Source organism: Grampus griseus (assembly GCF_964374135.1).
Source record: "Grampus griseus genome assembly, chromosome: 6".
Lineage (NCBI taxonomy): Eukaryota > Metazoa > Chordata > Mammalia > Artiodactyla > Delphinidae > Grampus > Grampus griseus.
Window position 1 is genome coordinate 21,180,590 of NC_139000.1, and position 21,080 is coordinate 21,201,669.

General features: G+C 36.5%; 1 protein-coding gene across 4 annotated transcripts in view; it reads left to right on the forward strand.

The window, feature by feature from the left end:
• The first annotated feature begins 403 nt into the window (after positions 1-403).
• Positions 404-21,080, forward strand: part of PTBP3 (polypyrimidine tract binding protein 3) — a 101,299-nt gene continuing 80,622 nt past the window's right edge. For 2 of the 4 annotated variants that reach the window (XM_082655710.1, XM_082655711.1), the window contains exons 1-2: positions 456-534; positions 3,405-3,438. In XM_082655710.1, coding sequence (XP_082511836.1) covers positions 527-534; positions 3,405-3,438 — 42 coding nt within the window. In that variant the 5' untranslated portion in view covers positions 456-526. Of the gene's footprint in view, positions 535-3,404; positions 3,439-21,080 lie in introns of all 4 variants that reach the window. The other 2 variants (XM_082655712.1, XM_082655713.1) reach the window with 1 other exon arrangement.

Sequence of the window (21,080 nt, forward strand, 5' to 3'; positions counted from 1 at the left end):
GGTCCCCAACGCTTTTCCCGCCGGTAGAGGGAGGTGTCCAAGCTAGGCCGCCCCGGGCGCAGAAGCCGGAAGGCCGGCGGAGCCCGCGGGAGCGCGGGTGGGGCGGCGAAGCGGGAAGCACAAGGCGCGCGCTCCCGTGAGCGCAGGAGGGAGGCGGGGGCGGGGCGCGCGCGCCGGGGCGGGGCACCCGGAGGAGGAGTCTCAGGGCAGCCGCAGGAAGAGGGCGCCCTGGAGCCGAGCCGGAGGGCGGCTGTGGGCGGGGCCCAGGGAGGGCGTCGACGCTGAGGGGCGGGGTGAGGCGAGGCGGGGACGCGCTCGGGGGGGGTGGGGAAGGCGGGGGCACGGCGGTGGCGGGAGCGTCCCTGGTCTCCGCCCCTGCTTTCCACTCTCTTTCCACCTTCGACCGGCCGGAGCTCGAGAGAAGCGCAGCTTGCCGGTACCCGGAGCCGCCCTGCTGCCGCTGCCTCCTCCCTCCGTTCGCGGTGGGCCCGTCAGTCTCCGCACTGTGCGCTCCTCCGTGTGGGCCATGGATGGGTAAGTGCTTGGCGGCCACCGGGCTGCGCTTGCCCGCTTCTTCTCGGTTCTCGGCCGGACGCGCCGGAGCGGGGGAGCCGGGTGCGGGCCGGCGGCCCAAGGAGCGGCCCGGGCCGAGCCCGACGGCGGGGCTTCCGGGCGCCTCCTCAGGGAGTCCCGAGACCCGGAGGGGCGGTCCGCCGCAGCCTCTCCTTCCCCCTCGCGGTGCCCCCGTAATGTCCGCCTTTTCACACCCTCGCCCAAGGAAGCGGAGGAAAGCCCAGTGCACCCCGCGGGTGCCGAGGTCCGCCGAGCCCGGCCCGGCCTCCAGACACTTCCTCTCAGAAAATGGTGCGCGGCGCTGGGGGAGGCGGAGGCGGCGCTCGGGGCGGGCGTCCTCCCGCTCGGAGAGTTGCTGTTTACCGGGGAGGTGGGGCGGGCGCTGGAGCTTCCTCTGGCGGGGAGGCGAGTGGCCGCGGAGTGGCGGACGGCTAGGGCACGCGCAGGTACACGTCTGGACGGCGACCCGGTCCCGGAGCCGGGGTCCCACGCGGTCTCCGGGCTTGTGCTGGGAGCTCTGTTACCGATTACCGTACACCGGGCGTCTGGACTCGGTGACCAGGGACGCGTGCCCCTACCAACCCCCCGCCCCCCAAGAAACTTGTGAATTCCCTGCGATGTATGCAAAATATTGCATAAGTGCGATTTTCGGGGAGCTTCGAAGCGCTTTAAAAGTGAATGAGGTCTGTGGCCAAAATAAAGATTTAGGATCACCGATATAAATATTTCTCTGGGGACCCAGGATTATGGGGTGGGACCAGACAGATATTTGAATGATTAAGAAAACAACTAGATTAGGATCTTGGTGAATTAGTTGAAGGTCGTAGTCTATGTGCATCAAGATCCAAAAAAAAAAACCTCTATTAGAGCCTGCAAATCCACTTATTTATTTTCATTATGCACTTGAGATTTTGTTTGGCCTTTTACTTGATTTTGATGACAAGATTTCTGGAGACCTCTTGGTTGTGGAGTATACAGAACTTGCTTGAACAGTAAAGCCGCATACATGTTGCCATATAGTTGATTGTAATTGTACTGTGTAAAGACGATGGAATCTTCGAACAATTTTTGCCTTCATTAGATTTCGTTTATCCTAGTTTTATAATAAGTCTATATGATAATATATGGGATTAACTCATTTGAATGTACATTGCACACTGTTACAGACGTTAGACAAAGTGCAATTTTAGATTGTGGTGATGTTCTCCAAAGTATTTTTAAAATTTAATTGAATCTATTTTTATTGTTTAATTGAAGCTTCTCTGAGAGCATTGTTGAAAACTCATTTCACACCACCTTTTTCAATTACACTTTATATGTGCGCAGAATTTTACTATCTTAATTGTATAATTACACCAATATTTCAGTTGAGAAAGGCTGTGGAAGTAGTATTTCACTATGTGTAGTGAATTGTCTTGACTAGTGGTTTGACTTGAGATACGGAAGCAGACTAGCTTTTTGTATTGGAAAATTTATAGTGATAAGAAAGAGGACTCTTGGCTTATGCATCTTGGCTGTTAAACTCTTGGGCAACTGTGAAGTGCAGACTTACTCTTTCAGATAGTGTTTAAGAAGTTAACTTTCTCTTCACCCTAAATGTGGTTTGAAAGCTAAGAATGAGTTTATTGGTTTAAATATGTGGGGCAGTAAGACATACTGGAAGGTAAGTTCATTTGGGAGTTCAAGTAGCAGCATGATTTACTCTTTGCATCGGGACCAATACCTAGTACATATTAGACAATCTAATTTTTTATGCACAAATGTCAGTTATCACATTTAGATTTCAAACAAAATTTAAGTTTCAAAAGAAAGAATTTTAACTCTACATGGTTATTGTTTAAAACAATTAAGTTTGCATCATTAAACAAACATAAACTTGTTTACTTTTATTAAGTAATGATGACATAGGTTATTAACAATATATAGAATTTTATTATAGCTTTCTTTTAGGAGTTGAGACAAACTTAATTGAAGACAGTTTTTTGGGGGGTTGGAAGAGATGGATTTTTGCTTGGCAGAAGTATGTGGGTTTTTTACATCTTGGTGTTACGGGATATGGTTTTGAACACAGTTTATGCTTTTAGGAGGCTACTTAAATTTCTACATTCTTCCATAGCCTGAAAAGGGTCCTTTTTCATTATTTTGGATAGTTAAAAAAAAAACCACCAGTCAACATAACTTTCTAGTTCCACCTCAAATCCCAACTTTCTTTTGTGTGTGTGTGCTCATTTCCTACTGATACTTAAACACAGTTTTGATGTGGTAGAATTTTTTTTAAAGCAAATCTTTGAAAACTTTGATGTCTGAAGTTTGATGTTTGTGTTTTTAATTCTGAGAGACTGTCTTAGGTATATTTTGGTGAGCCCTTTGGGTGGTAGATGCAAATTTGCAAGTTACTGTCTATTTCTGTAAAATCCACTCACTGGTTTTGTTTCATTTAAAACTTTAAATACGATAATTCATACCAGTGATTTAAAAGAGTGAACTTTGGTGATTTAAAGTTTTGGTTTGGGTTTGTTAAATAGAGGTAAATGGATAAACACGTACTCATTTTATTGAAGCACAACTACATTTTTCTAAATACCAAAGGAGAATTTGATTTATTATTTGTTTCTTACATTGCTATTAAAGCTTTGCTTTTACACTCTGCTGTTGCTAGACTGTCCCATCACTTTTCTTTGTATTAACATTTCACAACTCATCACATTCTTATTTTTATTATTTGTTATTATAATGCTTTTTCTTTTTTTCTTTATCTTATTATCTCTGTCTTTTTAAAACTTGTTCTCTAACTTTGTTTTCCATTTTCTCTTTTTACTTTTTCCATACAGTGTTGTTACAGATCTTATAGCAGTCGGTTTAAAGGTAGGAATCTTTTAATATCCTTTCATAAGCATTTTTAAATCTTAGTTTTGGCATTTTTTTCCAATGGTGAAATCATCTCACCTGTTCATAAAATTATCTGTTTTATTGTATGATGATAATCTTTCATTTTTATTTAGCTCCAACATAAGTAGACCTGTAGCTAATTTTGGATTTTATGTGTTTATAAAGAGTGGTTACAATATTATCTTGTTTATATAAAATGTGAACAAAAAGTTTAGCCCAAAATTTCGCTTGAACTATCAGGGTATTTATTTGCTTTTGTTGTTTTAGCAGTTACATGTAACCTAGGCTCTGGTTTATTTTCCTGCCATGTCCTTTCTTTTATCTTGTCTTGGATGCATTTATGAGTAATAAAATAGTAATAGCAGCTAAAGTTTCTTCAATCCCTATTATATAAAAGATGCTTTACATATATTTCACTAATAATTGAAACAGTTCTTCAAGGTAGGTGTTAATATTCCCATTTTAGAGATGAAAAAATAGGTTCAGAAAGTTTGTGTTCAAGGTGTGGTGCACCAGAGTTCAAACACATGTCTTTCTGATTACAAACCTGACCTTTTTTTTCGTTGTACCTCGCTGCCAGCAATGAGGGTACTGTCTAAAAGGTGAACAATGGGAGAGCTGGATAATTAATATTTTACAGTAATGATTCTTTTAAGTTATAAGTCATTTCAGTTTTATCAAAATCTTCTCATTTATTGGATTCTAAAATACAAATCGAGTTCATCAATATGAGGCTTTTAAAATATAAATGGAAGTTTTAAGATTTCTTTGAGCAATTTGGTATTTGATGCAGCTGAGTTGAGAATCTAGTTCTAGAGACCACTTACAGTTCATATTACTGTAGAAAATGGAAATAATTCATGTGTATATTATATGTATTTTATGTAAAGTTGTTTTGCTGCTTTCTGTCCATCATCTCTAGCTAACAATTTCAACACTTCTGCATTTGGTTTTATTGGATCTGATGGTGGTACTCATATTCCTAAAACATCTTAAAATATAAGCGTAAAGATAGCAGAGTTTTAGACTAACAATAGGATGTTCAAGATTAGCATAATTGGGGACTACTGCTTATACTGTCTTTTGAAGTTGGATGGAGTTAGCTTGCTTTGGCAAACTTCGAACATATTTTATGAGTTGAAAATAAATGGAGAAACCTCTTGGTGGGATATACTTTTTTTTTTTGGTAGATACTTATGTCAGTTTCTCATTTGGGAATGATACTCATAGATAGAAACCGCAGGCTTAGGCTTATGTCTTGGATCCCTTTTGGTGTCTCCGTAGGGGCCTGTGAGGGAAGGGATATTTAAAGTGAGAGTTGTTTTGGTCTTACCAGAAACATAATTTGTGATTCTAGAGTTTATCTGGGAAAAACGAATACATGAAACATTTAAAAAACTTACACTTGGGAGTTGAGGAATTATGCTTGAAGGACTGTCATGCCTGTTTTATTTTGGGGAAAAATATATCTTGATGATAGATAAGAGAAAAATTTAAATGTAAGGCTCAGGAACTAGATTTGAATATGCAATTAGGATCTCTGACTACCTGTGTTCCAGCAAGCAGTTTGGAAACAGAGATCAGATCCTACTCCGAAGAAAGGATAAGCTGATTAGTTGATTCACTTGGCAATACTGGAAATGTCTGTAAAATTATTCATTATATGAAGAAAATTCTCATAAGATTGTTCTGCTTCTTTCTTGGATCCCATCCAAGGAAGTTTAGTTACCAAGTAATAGGCCAATAAGGCTCATATTTTCTCTAGATTGTATAAACCAAAATTAGCTAATTTAAATAAGTTCTTCAAGAATGTCACTTATTTTCTTTTATTTGCTGTCTGAATATAATGACACAAGAAATAGTTTTAGCCAGTGAAAGACTGGATTTCAGGTTATGCTCCATCAGTTGCTTTCCCGGATGCAGAAAGTAATATGGATTTTATTTTAGAGAATTGAAAATACCCTTAAATATGAAGTCCATTACCTTAGTGAAAGAAAACTGAATTGTTTTTAGAGATTAAGTGACTCACTAGAATGTGTCATGAGGGCAGGAATTTTTGATATTTCCTTCACTACTGTGTTTCCAGTATCTGGCACATAGTAAGCTCTCAGAAATGCTTGATTAATGAATGGATGCCAAATTCTCACACAGTCAATTAAGTGGCAAACTTATACTGGAGCCCAAGCCTTCTGATTTTGCTAGTGTTTCTTCTAATAGGTATATACCATGGTGAGAGAGAATTAAATTCTTTTTTTAGATTAGAATTTTCTTGAAGATGGATAAACATTTTCAGGCAGCTTAGGGCTGTGCTGTATTTGAGATTTATTTATACCTAGTTGTATACCCTGAGTGTTCTTTGCAGAGTTTGAACCTGCAGGTTCTTTGCAGGGTTTTTGAGCCTTGCCTAAATTAGGCAAAAAATTAGCTTTTGGTACTTCTCATAAAATATTTCTTTTATTTCCATATGTTATTTTGTATTCTGAAATGCTTTTAAAAACAGCAAGAATTGCTGTTCTTAATTTTCAATTCTTTTAAATAAAGAACAAACCAGGTGATGATGATTGATGCTGGGCATGTTTCAAGAACTTTATTATACCAGATAAACCAAGGCATCAGCATTGTGGGTAACATAGCTTTTTGTGTGTGTAACTAAGTGTATTTTAAATTTCTAGTTCATACTTTAATTATTACTAGCTAGTGTATCTTAAATATTTCTCACATTCCTGGGTAATTTTTCAGAATACTATAGTGGCCATTAAATGATTTTTTAAAATGATGATCTTCCATATTAAATATATTTTAGGGATTTTCTAGTTTATCTTTCTATTTTAAATGATTAGGTGAGTATAGAAAAACCTAAAAATTTAGGAAGGACTATAATTGGCTTCTAATAATTATCATGCCTGTCACTATATAGGAAAAAACACTACAGTGTATTTAAATTAATTTTGAAGATTGATTTTCTGTTGCTCCACCAGGAGTTAGCAGACTACAGCCTGTGGACCAAATCCAGCTTGCCACCTGTTTTTGTAAATAGTTTTAGTGAAACACAGCCATGCTCATTTGTTTCCATATTGTCTGGATACTTTAACGATACAATGACAGAAGGGTTATAACAGGGACCATATGACCGCAAATTCTAAAATATTTACTTTCTGACCCTTTGCAGAAAAAATGCACCTACTGCTTGCAGTGTTTGAACTACAGAAAAGGCCTTTGCCAGAAATTTTTTTTGTTTTTTTAAACTGAGCAGTAACTTCCATAGAGTGAAATGCACAGGTCTTAAGGGTACAGTGCAATAAATTTTGACAAACGTATCCCCTTGTTTCCTGTTGCCCTTTTCTAGACCCAGTCTACGCAACTCTTGATTTCTGTCACCAAAGATTTTGTGTGTTTGATTTTCATATAAATGAAATAAATATTAATACTCCATATATACAGCATAAGCTCTTTGATGCCTGGCTTTTACTCAGCAAAATGGATTTTTAGATTTATCTATGTTCTATGTATCAGTAGTTCTTTCTTATTTATTAACGAGAGTATTCCATTGTGTGAATATATCACAATATTTAAAAATCCATTCTCATGTTGGTGGGCATTTGGGTTCTTTTCAGATTTGAGCTATTATGAATAAAGCGACTGTAAACATTTGTGTATGTCTCTGGGTAAATGTGTGTGTCATTGTACACTATGCTTAGGAGTAAAATTGGATATGTGTATGTTTAACTTGGTTATTTTTTTAAATGTACCACTTTACACTTGGAGCCGCTTTGTATTACAGTTCAGGTTGCCCCACATCCTTGCCAACACTTCACTGTTAGGAATTCTAGCAAGTATAACTATAATGCCTAGTAGCATCTTATTATAGTTTTAATTTCCATTGACCTGATGACTGGTGGTGGTGTGTACCGTTTCATGTGCTTATTAGCCATTCACTTACCTTCTTTTATGAATGTTAACTTTTTTGCCTATTCTTTTAAAGTGGGTTTCTTGTAGACAACATATCGTTAGGTTTTTTTTTTTTTTTTTAAATCCACTCTGAGCAATCAGTCTTTTAATTGGTATATGTAGGCCATTACCATTCACGTTTCAAGGGATGATTAATTTAATTAAATTAATAAGTACCTTGTTCATAACTTTGTATTCATTAGCTTGTTCTTTGTTTTTATTTTCTCCTTTTTTTTTTTTTTGCCTTCTCTGGTTTTAATTGAGCATTTTATATGATTCCATTTATTTCCTCTGTTAGCATCTTATACCTCTTTAAAAAAATTTTTTTAATGGTTGCAGTATACATTTACAGCTCATTTTAAGTCCACCTTCAAATAATGCTATGCTGCTTCATGTATACTGCAGGTACCTTCAACAGAGCATTTTCAATTTCTCCTTCCTGTCCCTTAGGACACTGTTATCTTTCATTTTACTTAACCATATGCAGTAATCACCCAATACATTGTTACTATTATTACTTTAAATAAACAGGCTTTTTAGATCAATTAAGAATAAGAAGTATAAAATACCTTCATTTATTCCTTGTCTTCCTTTTCGTAGGGCAGGTCTACTGATAATACATTTCCTTGGTTTTTGTCTGAAGAAGTCTTTATTTGTCCTTTACTTTTTTGGTGGGGGGGGGGAGGGGCTTGTTTGTTTTTTTTTTTTTTTTTTTTTTGGCGGTACGCGGGCCTCTCACTGCTGTGGCCTCTCCCGTTGCGGAGCACAGGCTCCGGACGCGCAGGCCCAGCGGCCGTGGCTCACGGGCCCAGCCGCTCCGCGGCATGTGGGATCTTCCCGGACCAGGGCACGAACCCGTGTTCCCTGCATTGGCAGGCTGACTCTCAACCACTGCGGCACCAGGGAAGCCCCTCTCCTTTGCTTTTGAAGGATGCTTTTCATATAGAATTCTAGGTTGGTGGGGTTTTTTTTTCTCCATTAACTCTTTAGATAGTCCACTCTACTTTCTTCCTGCTTCCATGGTTTCTGATGAGAAAGAAACCTCTGTAATTCTTATCCTTAGTCCTCTGTAGGTAAGGAGGATTTTTTTCCTCAAGATTTTCTCTTTGTGTTTGGTTTTCTGCAGTTTGAATGATCTGCTGAAGTGCATATTTTTTGGTATTATCCTACTTGGTGTTCTCTGAGATCCTGGGTTTGTGGTTTTGGTCTCTATCATTGATTGTGGAAAGCTCTTGGTCATTCATTACTTTGAAATGTTTTTTTCTGCTTCACTCTCTCTTTTTCTCTTTCTTTTTTTTTTTTTTTTTCCCCCAGTTCTTTTGTCTCTTTGCTTTTCTGTTTGGGAAGTTCCTGTTGAAATGTCTTCAAGCTCATAATTCTTTCTTCAGCCATGTCCAATCTGTTGACGAGAGTTTGTATAAGATTGGTAGTATTTTTTCTTTAAATGTTTGATAGAATTCATCAGTGTAGCCATTTGTGGGTGCATTTTCTTTGCAGGAAGGTTTTTAATTATGAATTCAGTTTTAAAAAATAGATATTGTGCTGTTCAGATTTTTTTCTTTCATTGCATCACACAAAATTTGGTGTGCTGGGTTTTAATTTTCACTCAGTTCAAAGTATTTTCTACTCTTAGTGTGATTTCTCTTTTTACCTATGATTTTTTTTTAAGATTTTTTTTTGTTGTTGGTTCATTGGTTTGTTTATTTATTTATTTTTGGCTGTGTTGGGTCTTCGTTTCTGTGCGAGGGCTTTCTCCAGTTGTGGCAAGCGGGGGCCACTCTTCATCGCAGTGCACGGGCCTCTCACTGTCATGGCCTCTCTTGTTGCAGAGCACAGGCTCCAGACGTACAGGCTCAGTAGTTGTGGCTCACGGGCCTGGTTGCTCCACGGCATGTGGGATCTTCCCAGACCAGGGCTCGAACCCGTGTCCCCTCCATCGGCAGGCAGATTCTCAACCGCTGCGCCACCAGGGAAGCCCTACCTATGATTATTTATAAGCGTGATTTAATTTCTAAAGATTTTGGGGTTTTCAAAGCCAAATCTTGGGATTTCTATTTTTAACTATTTTTATTTATCTTTTTGAAATTTAATTAATAAATTAATGGCTGCGTTGGGTCTTCATTGCCATGCTAGTTGCGGTTAGTGGGGGCTACTCTTCGTCCTGGTGCACAGGCTTCTCATTGCAGTGGCTTCTCGTCGCGGAGCATGGGCTGTAGGTGTGCGGGCTTCAGTTGTGGCACGTGGGCTCAGTAGTTGTGGCACACAGGCTTAGTTGCTCCACAGCATGTCAGATCTTCCCGGATCGGGGCTTGAACCCATGTTCCCTGCATTGGCAGGCAGATTCTTAACCACTGTGCCACCAGGGAAGTCCCTTTCTATTTTTTTAAATGCTACTTTGATTAGAGATCATGCTGTATACCATTTCACACCTTTACATTTTCTGAGGTTTGTTTTAATGTCAAGCTATAGTCTGTCTTTATGAATGTTCTATGTACACTTAAAAAAATGTATAGTTTACTTTTGTTGGGTGTAGTGCCTTATAAATGTCAATAGAATAAACTGGTTGAAGTTTCAAGTCTTCTCTAACTTTCCTGATTTTCTTGCTATTCTGTTAATTACTGAAAGGGGAGAAGAATATTGGAATTTCCATCTGTAGTTGTGGTTCTTTTATTTCTTTTTGTAGTTCTGTCAGTTTTTGCTTTATATATTTTAAAGCTCAGTTATTAGATGCATTCACATTTAAGAATGTTATATTTTCTTGATGAATTAACCTTTAAAAAAATCATTTGTAATATATATCTTTATCTAGTAATAGTTCCTGTCCTGAAATCTACTTTGTGTGATAGTAATGTAGTCATTCTAGTCATTCCAATTTTCTTATGATTAGTATTTGTGGGGTATATCGTTTTCCTGTTCCTTTTCCTTTTCTTTTAATCTGTCTGTGTTTAAGATAGGTTAAAGGATGGATGAGCCAAAGAGATAACAAATAGCGAGATGGTAGGCTTAAATCTACTTGAAGGATTAGGTTTCTAAGGACTGGCTTCTCTTGCTTTCTTTTTGTTTACTCTGATAAAAGTGAGCTACGTTATGGAGAGGCCCATTTACAGAATGAATCCTGCCAGCAGCCACTTGAGTGAGCTTGGAAGTGGGACCTCCATTTCCTCTATTGAGCCTTGAGATGATTGCAGCCTGTGAGAGACTCTGAGCCAGAGGACCTAACTAAGCCATGCCCAGGTTCCTGACTCTCAGAAATTGAGTTTAAAAATTCTTGTTTTTATAAGTTGCTAGATTTTGGGGTAATTTGTTATGCATCCATTCATAACTAATACAACTACCTAACTCAAAGTAGTGAATAAATACTGAAAAATGAATAGTAAAATAGCTTATTAATGTCCAAGTAAGATCATGTAAGTGCAAATACTTTTTTGGTTGTAAATCACTGTGCATATGACTTTTTTATATTACCACATTCTCTCTCTCTCTAATAGCTTACCATAATTTATACATACTTTGATTTTTCCCTTTTAAAGGTTTTCTTTTTTCATAGTATACTAATGTGGTGAATTTCATCGATATCTTAGTTTTTTGAAACTTTAATACAAACTTACAGAAAGGTTGTAGAATAGTATAAAAACTTATATAACCATTACCCAGGTAATTCACATTTGCCCCATTTGTTTTATTATTCATTTATAGTGTTTCTCTCTTTTTCTTTATACATATGTGTATGTTACTTTCTGTAGATATACATATATCTCTCTATATTCTTTTTTTCACTTTCTGAATCATTATTTGGTTAGCATGATTGTCAGCCCAGCTTCTCCACTATATTAAGTTACTAATTTTCCCTTCGTAATTAATAGTTTGTCAAGGAGATTCCTTGAAACTTCACTGATATATTATTTTACTTTATTCTTTCACCCCTAAATACTTTAGAGTGTAATTGCCTAAAAATAAAGACATTTTTTTTTACATTACTGTAGCATAATTATCAAAATCTGGAAGTTAATCTAAAATGTTCCCTCAGTCTTTTTGATTCATGATATTGACATTTTAAAAGAATATAGGCATGTTATTGTGTAGGATATCCCTTACTTTGAGTTTATCTGTTTCTTATAAATAGATTTAGGTTATGTATTTTTGCAGGAATACCACAGAAGTCATGTTCTATTCTCAGTGTATTTTATCAGAAAGCAGAGGATGTTGATTTGTCCTATAACTTGTAATGTTAACTTTGATCACTTGGTTAAAGTTGTATTTGCCAGGTTTTCTGCTGTAAATTTACTGTTTTTCTCTTTGCAACTAGTAAGTATTTTGTGGAGTGGTACTTTAAGGCCATGCTAATATTATTTTAATTCTCAAATTTTAATCTACTAGTTTTAGCATCTATGTGATGGTCCTTGCCTTAATTCGTTATTATAATGATAGTTGCAAAGAGGTGATTTTCTAATTTTATTTTTGGAATCAAGATTTCATTCACTAGCTGCTTAAAATGAACTGATTAACTTTCATTCTTTTGCTGTTTTGTGGAACAACTTTTTTCTTCAAAGTTTAGTTGATCTCACCTGCAAAGTCATCTGGACCTGGGTTGGTAGTGGGGGATAGGGATGTCTTTGTCTGTTATTTCACTATCTTTAATTCTTATGGTGAATTCAGGTTTTTTATTCCTCTCACAGTAATTTTAGGATTTGGATTTGCTCTTTTGCTCTCGATTTTTTCTTTTTTGAAGTAATTTTTTTTGAGTTAATAATTAACTCACATATTTTAAAATCTTCTGTTTTCTCATAAATGTATTTACAACTATAAATTTATCTTAAAGTACTAAAGCTGGATCCCACAAGTTTTGGATTTGTGTTTTCATTTTTATTATATCTAAGTATTTTTATATTTTACTTATGATTCTTAAAAAATTTCCTTTATTTATTTATTTATTTATTTTTGAAGTATCGTTGAGTTACAATGTTGTGTTAGTTTCTGGTATACAGCAAAGTGATTCAGTTACATATATATGTTTATTTATGTATGTGTATATATATATTCTCTTTTTCAGATTCTTTTCCATTATAGTTTATTACAGATACTGAATATAGTTCCCTGTGCTCTACAGTAGGGCCTTTTGTTTATCTGTTTTATATATAGTAATTTGTATCTGCCAATCCCAAACTCCTAATTTATCCCTCCCTCCTCTTTCCCCTTTGGTAACCATAAGTTTGTTTTCTGTGTCTGTGAGTCTGTTTCTGTTTCTTAAATAAGTTCATTTATATCATTTTTTAGATTCCACATGTAAGTGATATCATATGATATGTCTTTTTCTGACTTCATTTTAGTATGATAATCCCTAGGTCCATCCATGTTACTGCAAATGGCATTATTTCATTCTTTTTTATGGTTGAGTAATATTCCTATGTGTATATATATCACAACTTTTTTATCCATTCATCTGTTGATGGACATTTAGGTTGCTTCCATGTCTTGGCTCTTGTAAATAGTGCTGCTAGGAACATTGGGGTGCATGTATCTTTTCGAAAAAGTTTCCTTTTTAACTCCAGGATTATTTACTGGCTTTAAAAGTTTAGTTCCCAAACATTAGCCACTCTTTTTAATTTTGTTTCTAATTTTATTGCAGAGAACATAGTATGTTCAGTATATTCCTTTGGAACATATTGAGACTTCTTTTATGAACTAATATGGGAGTTGGCAAACTATGGCCCAAGGGCTAAATAGGGCTCACTGCCATCTGCTTTTATGCATCCTGCCATCTAAAATGGTCTTTATACTTCTAAATGCTTGAAAGAAATCCAACGATTAATACTTTGTAACAGGTGAAAAATAGATGAGATTCAAATCTCAGTGTCTATAATTAAAGTTTTATTGGAACACAGCCATGCTCATTCATTTTCATATTGTCTGTGACTGCTTTTGTGAGTTATGACAGAGACTGTATGGCCCACAAAGTTTAAAATCCCTTACTATTTGGCCCTTTACATATAAAGTTTGCCAACCTGATACAATGTCTGTTTTTATAAATGTTTATTCTTAACTGGATGTCTGGTTCTGCATTCAGTGTATCTATTAGTTCAAGTTATTGATTGTATTTTTTTTTCTGGTCATATTTTTTATGTTTGGTCTATTACTTTCTAAGAGAAATGTATTAAAATTTCAATTCAACTGTTGATCTATCTTTTTCCCTTACATTTCATCAAGGTTTTTCTCACATTATTTTGGTTCCTGAAATCCACATATCCCTTCAGCTTCTACAGCTTCTCCATGGTTGATTTTGGAGATGGGAGTTAACAATTCATGTTAGCTTCAGGCTTCAGACCAACCTATTTATTACTTAGTATGAAGTACAAAGGACAGTGGTAGCTTCAGGCTTCAGACCAACTCATTCTAGTTTCAGGCTTCAGACCCACCTATTTATTACCTAGTACAGTGAGTACAAAGGACTATCACCTAGATATGTTATTGTGAAATTTTAGAGTTCCACCGATGAAGAGATGATTCAGAAAGCTTCCAGGGAGGTGGGGGCAGAAAACAAGTCAACTTCAAAGAAATGAATGTCAGACTGGCATCTTACCAGCCCTACTATATGCTAGATGAAAATGGTGAATCTTTTCCTAATTTTCTTAGGAAAAAATAATTTTTAACCCAGAATTCTTGGCTGTCAAATGATTACTTATGAGGATAGAATTTTCAGACATGCATGGACCCAGAAAGTTTACCTTGGTGTTTACCATCATTTAGGTAGTTGTTAAGGTTGTACTCCAGCAAAATAATAATGTGAACTAAGGACAAGGAAGACAGAAGTTCAGGAAAAAGTTGAGCCAACCCAGATGAAAAGTGAAAAGAAGACCTTAGTTAATAGCTGTTCAGAAGTCCTAGAAAGCAGTCATTCTAGATTGAAGCAGGAGAAAAGGGGGTTTTAGGAGGGAGATCTTAGGAAGAAAAATGAGGAATACATAGAATGAGTGGTGCCATGAAGAGTTTGGGGAAAATATGAAAATATGATGATAATAGTGTGAGGAAAATACAGTTTTAAAATGTCACGGAAAGCAAAAATTAATGAATGAATAAATAAATAAAAATGTCTAATTATGAACCAAATTAGAATGTAGCATAATGTTAAGAAATTGGTAGAGTATAATAAAGAATCCATTTGATCTTGATTCTAAGAATAGTCTTTTTCAAGTGGTTCTAAGGTTGTGACATTAGACGCGTAGAGTAAAAAGTGAAGTGTTCCAGGATTATGTTTCCTTGAACAATATTTCTATAGTAATAAAAGTGTAAATGCTGTTTATTGATTTTCAACTTTGAGTCAACCTTTGGACAGGACAGGAATGGACAAAGCCCAGAATGCTATTGTTGGAGGGCAGAATGTAACAAGCATACCAATAAAAGTAAAAATGAAGTTGACGGAGGGCGGGAGGGAGGGAGGGAACAGATTACTAGCCCCAAAAGCTTTCTTTCAAAATGGAGAATCAAGAGGTAATGTCAAATTGACAAAACAAGCAGTAAAGATACAAATGTAGTATTTAAAGTTCAAAGATACTTACACAAGAATTAAAATTAAGAGCATATATTTCAAACATTGAGAGAACAGAAAAAGGAATTATAAGAGATAAACTAAGTTTTCGTATTAGAGGTCAGCCAGTTTATTTTTAAAGTTGATAACTATAAGCATATTAATCTAATGTTGTGGTGGCAACCATTAGAATAAGAACTGTTTAACAATTCTGTTTGGGTGGAGAGATTTGCTTTTATCATATAGACTATTTTGTAAAATTTGTTATAGTACACGTATTTGATAAAAGTAAAAATTAAATTCATGAATAAAAGTTACAAGGACAGAAGTAATTCACCAAAAAATAAATTCAACTGTGTGTATAGGGAGATCTCTCATTCACATTGTTGTCCCCCTTCTTGTCTTTCCCCCAAAGATAACAATTTTATTAGTTTTTTCTTTACCCTTCTAGTACCTTTTTAATGCAAATATAGGCAACTGTACATATTTTTTCTTCCTCTTCTAATATAAAAGACAGCATATTTCTGTGCACTGTTCTGCACTTTTTTTCTCCAAAACAGGAAATCTTCATTCAAGAGAGGACTCCTGTGAGTCCTGAGGAGTTGTATAGCAGTTTTAGGTGAAAGAAGAAATAGCCACATCCATAACTAGTCATAGATTTCGAGATCTCTCTTAATTATTGATAGGATAAATAGGCAGAACATCAACATTCTGTTCACCAGTACTGCTTTTGCCTCCCTCTCCCAGATTAAAAAAATGCATTTTATCCCTATCCTGCTGGGTATCAGTATATAAGAAGTCATTTTAAAAGGAAACTTTGCATATCTATTATAATATTAGACTAATTTTACAGAAGAAAAAAACCTGTGGTGTTACTGTAACATGATACCCTAGGTCAAACTTAATACCCTAGTGACAGGGGCTGGATTCAAACAAAGGTTTGTTTCCAAAACCCATGCTCTGTTTTTTACCCCTTTGTGTCTATTGGTTTTAGGAAAACTAATATTCCAGATAGTATTTGGTTAATAAGCTCCATTATTTTGGGACGTTGGTTTGTTCTGGGATAAAAATAGTATACCATTGTGTTAGAGATGGAAGCATAGCTTACAGTCTGCTGAAGCAGTGAAATATACTTGTAGTTTCACTAAGGTGAAGGGGAGATTGGAGTACAACCCTGTTTTGTTTTGTTTTTTAATTAATTAATTTTAGGCTGGGTTGGGTCTTTGTTGCTGCGCACGGGCTTTCTCTAGTTGCGGTGAGCGGGCACTACTCTTCATTGCAGTGCGCAGGCTTCTCATTGCAGTGGCTTCTCATTGTGGAGCACGGGCTCTAGGCGTGAGGGCTTCAGTAGCTGTGGCACGCAGGCTCGGTAGGTGTGGCTCGTGGACTCTAGAGCTCAGGCTCAGTAGTTGTGGCACACAGGCTTAGTTGCACCGCGGCATGTGGGATCTTCCCGGACCAGGGCTCGAACCCGGGTCCCCTGCATTGGCAGGCGGATTCTTAACCACTGCGCCACCAGGGAAGTCCCACAACCCTGTTTTTGTGATGCGTTGGAATTCCATCTGTTGAGACTCATAGCCATTCACTCTGCTCTTTCTCAACTAAAGTAACATGAAAAGTAGCCTATGTTCATACAGTGTGGCTATTATAAAATTCAGAGGTGCCTTCAGATCATTAAATGGTGCAAGAAGGAATTTTAAATTAAAAAAATTTTAAAACATTTTTGCAATGATAAATATGTTCCGTAGAATTGACCAAAAATTCCCATGAAATATATTTGATTGAAAGACCCAGGTATGGAGCTTAAAACAAATGTTGGCAAAATTTTTAAAGTTCATTTTTTTTCAAAATGAAAATAGCCCATTTCCCTTTGATTAAGTAACGTTTAAACACAAGTGTAAAGGAGAAGGTAAAAGCTAGAAATGATAATTCCTGCTAAAATTTAGGTGAGTTTTCTTTTAGACCTTTTCATATGTTCACAGTATATGTGCATATTTATTATTAATTTGCTTTACAAAAATGGAAACATAATACATGTTATAACTAATTTATATGGCTTAAAAATGAACAATATCTTGTGAGTTTATATCAGGTTGATAAGTCTGGTCCTTTATCATTTTAGTAACCATCTAGTATTTCATTGCATGGATCTGTTGTAACTCATGTAACTAATCTCTTATTTATGAACATAGTGGTGGTTTAATATTTTAGTAGTTTAGTATAGCAGTTAAAAGCATAGACTCTGAAATTGGCCTGCCTGGGTTTGAATCCTGACCCCAGCTCTTTATTTGTAGTGTAATTTATATAAGCTACTTAACTCATTTATGCCTTATTTTTCTCATTCACAAAATGTTAATAGGCTTTCCAACTCTTTGTTATGAGAATCTAAAAAATTGTTAGGATTTGTTTATGAATGTGTGAGAAGAGGGAAGTTTCAATGATAGGCTTAATTTAAAAATTTGTAAGTTTATATGTATTTCAGAAAATAGGTGTCAATATAATATTACTCTAGGGCAGTAAGTTATTAAGTATGACAACTAACCAAAACCCAGACCTTGTAATTTTTATGGGACATAGCTATGCTTTCCAGAATTCAGGTGATCACAGGACACCTTTGTTAGAAATAACATTTATTTATAAGCAGTTTTATGACCAGAATTGTGTCTTTTTCTGCAGCTGTATTGGAAGAGGAAGTTTTGTTCTTGCCTTACAGAGATTTTTTTCACAAGCAGTTTAATAGTGCCTGTGGTTTCAAAGTTAAGCACTAATATTCCATTAGTTACAACCTCGAGGGGAAAAAAGAGAGTTGAAAGAAGTTTAGAACTTAAAATGTGGAAAGGAAAAGGATAGAACTATTATTTTTAATGAATGAGCAATGAGATGTAATATTTTGAACCAACACTGATCACCATAATATTGCTTAAAGCTTAGCATTTTATGACGATTTGATAGTTCATTGATTCTAAGGCCCCCCCCTTTTTTTCCCCATATTAACATTTCTGACATCAGGGTGCATCTTAGTGTTGATAATGTACTACTATTTGGTTGACAGCACTTTTTCTTTCTGGATATTAGATAAAATTATGGGGTCTTACACTTGAAGCCTTCTTAGATTACATGAAATATGTTTGATAAAGCACATAGAACAGTACTGGCACATATTAAACAGTCAGTATTAGCTATCTTTGTATTTGTTTATTTTGTTCTTGTAAAGGATGATTACATGTACATATCTTCACGTACAGTTCTAACATAAAATAATGTCTAGATGTGGAATAAATGAATCAAAGGATTGGCATAAGATATTGAGAGGAAATTTGTTTATTAGACTGGAGAGCAACAGGTATGTCAGGTGAAAAATAAACCAGGCCTAGATTTTAATTGTACCAGCTACCCTCTCTGACCTATGTCGAATAATATAACCTCTGATTCTTTGAGGGATAATAATACCTACTTTGCAGAGTTGTGAGAATTGGAGAATACGTATAGTAAAATCTTTAAAATATCTGTTCACTGACTATAGGACAGAATATTTTACATTTAGGCCTATTTGGGATATCCAGGACATCTTTGACTTCTTCTTTTTCTCTCACTCCATGTCTAATTATTAGCAAATCTTTCTAAGTGTATTCATAATTCAACCACTCTCCCCAGTAACACTCCCTTTGCCCCTCATCTGGATTATCACCATAGCTTCCTACTGGAGTCTCTGCATCTTCCTCTGCTTCATTACAAACTATTCTCAACACTGCAGCCAGAGTGATTGTTTAAAAAGTAAATCAGGGCTTCCCTGGTGGCGCAGTGGTTAAGAATCTGCCTGCCAATGCAGGGGGCCCGGGTTCGAGCCCTAGTCCGGGAAGATCCCATATGCCGCGGAGCAACTAAGCCCGTGCGCCACAACTACTGAGCCTGTGCTCTAGAGCCCTTGAGCCACAACTACTGAGCCTGTGTGCTGCAACTACTGAAGCCTGTACGCCTAAGGCCTGTGCTCCGCAACAAGAGAAGCCACAGCAATGAGAAGCCTGCGCACTGCAATGAAGAGTAGCCCCTGCTCTCCACAACGCAGCAGTGAAGACCCAACCCAGCCAAAAATAAATAAATAAAATAAATTTTAAAAAAGTAAATCAGATCATGTCACTTCCCTGTTCACAACTCTTTGTCCCTCGTTTCACTCAGTAACATATTTTAGAATGGCTTTCAAGGCACCACATGCTATGACATACCCTCCTTGTCTCTTTAGTTTTCTTCTCTCCTTGCTCACACTCTTTCAGTCACAATTGGCCTCCTCACTGTTTTCTAGAACATGCAAGGCATTCTATCTCAGTTTCCTCGACCTACAACATTCTTCCCTCAGATGCCTATATAGCTTACTCCTTACCTCCTTAAGACTACACTTAAATGTTACTTGCTCTTAAATCTTTCCTTGACCCCTCTATTTAAAAATCACAGTTCTCCTCTTTACCCCTCGTTGCTCCTTATCCTGCTTTTTAAAAAGCATTATGACTTTAAAACATACTACACAATTTTCTTAATTTGATTGTTACGTGTTTCCTTCTGCAAGATTGTAAACTCCACATGGTAAGGGCAGGAATTTTTGTCTGTTCACTGGGATTTTCCCCAGTGCTTAAAGACCCTGGCATATAGTTTCGTGCTCAGCAAATATTTGTTGGATCTGTTGAGTGAATGAATATTATTGCTAAAACACTTTTACATATTGAAGTCAATATGTATGATCTATGCCTATATAGTAGGAACTAAATAAATATTCAAATGAGTGGCATTTGATTGGACGTCATGAATTAGAAGGCTTTTGGAGGAATAATTTTGCTAGTCATTAAAAAAAGTGTTACTATTTATTGCTAAGATGTCCATATAAAATGAAGACAATAAAAACCATTTTATTGAAACTGTCATAAATGGGATTGTAAACATTGTCACAGCTGTATATTTGAAGAATTTACCCCATCTTTACCACCTTGTTTATTCTCATTGTCTTAAAATCTCAACAGTGGCAGCTTTGGAAAGGAAAATGTCACAAACAAACAATTTGGTAACTATTCTTTTTTTAGGGTAACTGTTGTTTAAGAAATATGTGTAGAGATAGTCACGTTATTTAGTAGATGAGAGTGTTGATGGGGCCACAGAGTTTGTGGGGATATGACCTCCAAGTCACATGTGAGGCTTTGGAGTTTGGGTGTGTTTAGAGCAATAGGAGCTGTGAATAGGTGAATGTTAACAAAAACCTAAATGTTAAAAAAAAAAAACTTGGAGTTATCACTTACTGCCTCACAATTACTCTGAAACCTTTACTGAATATTCAGTTTATTCCCTTGTCTTTATAATTATTACTCCTTTTTAAGCAAAAATATTTTGAACACAGATTCCATTTCATTATTAGGTCCTGTAGAGGGGGATATAAAGGTGAGTTATCAGCAAGTGTATATAGTATGGTGAGACTCTACATAATAATATGTTTTTCTGTTTATGGAAAAACATAGTAACAGAGCAGGATCAACATGAGTTTTCTGTTCTGTGAAGTGTTTACAAAGGGTCACTAGACCTTTTGCTAGAAATTTTACAGAGGGGGCTACCTTAGCTTTAAGGTAGGACTTGAATATTAATTTCAGTATTTAAGTTTCTTTTATTTAAAAAAGATCTGGAAAATTGTGAAGTTTTTTTGATAGCTCCTTTTTTATGGTCATAGTATCTTGGTAGACTAAAACAAATGATGTCTTATTCTTGAATTTCATGTGCATTTTAGGTATGGTCTGAAGTTTAACCATGAGTTAATGGTTTATTTTCAGAATCTTCCTTACATGTTATTTTACTGGCTGTTTCTCAGTTGTGTGGATTGCCTTTTATTATATTAATAATCTCACTTTAATGCTAAATAAAACCACTTCCCATCAAATTTGATAATAAAACACTTTATTTGTGCTGCTTAATGACAGTATTCTTTTGCTTTGTTGGCCCAGTGTATTTAATTATTCTTTAGCAGGAGAGAGCTTCAGTAATTGATACTTGAGGCAGTGAAGCTGACTGGTGTATTGACTTAGCCAGAGAGCTAACAAGTCCACAGAACAACTGTTGCACTTATGTAAATTTACTGTGTGTTTCTAAGGAGACTGTTGATCCAGTATTGTTCATG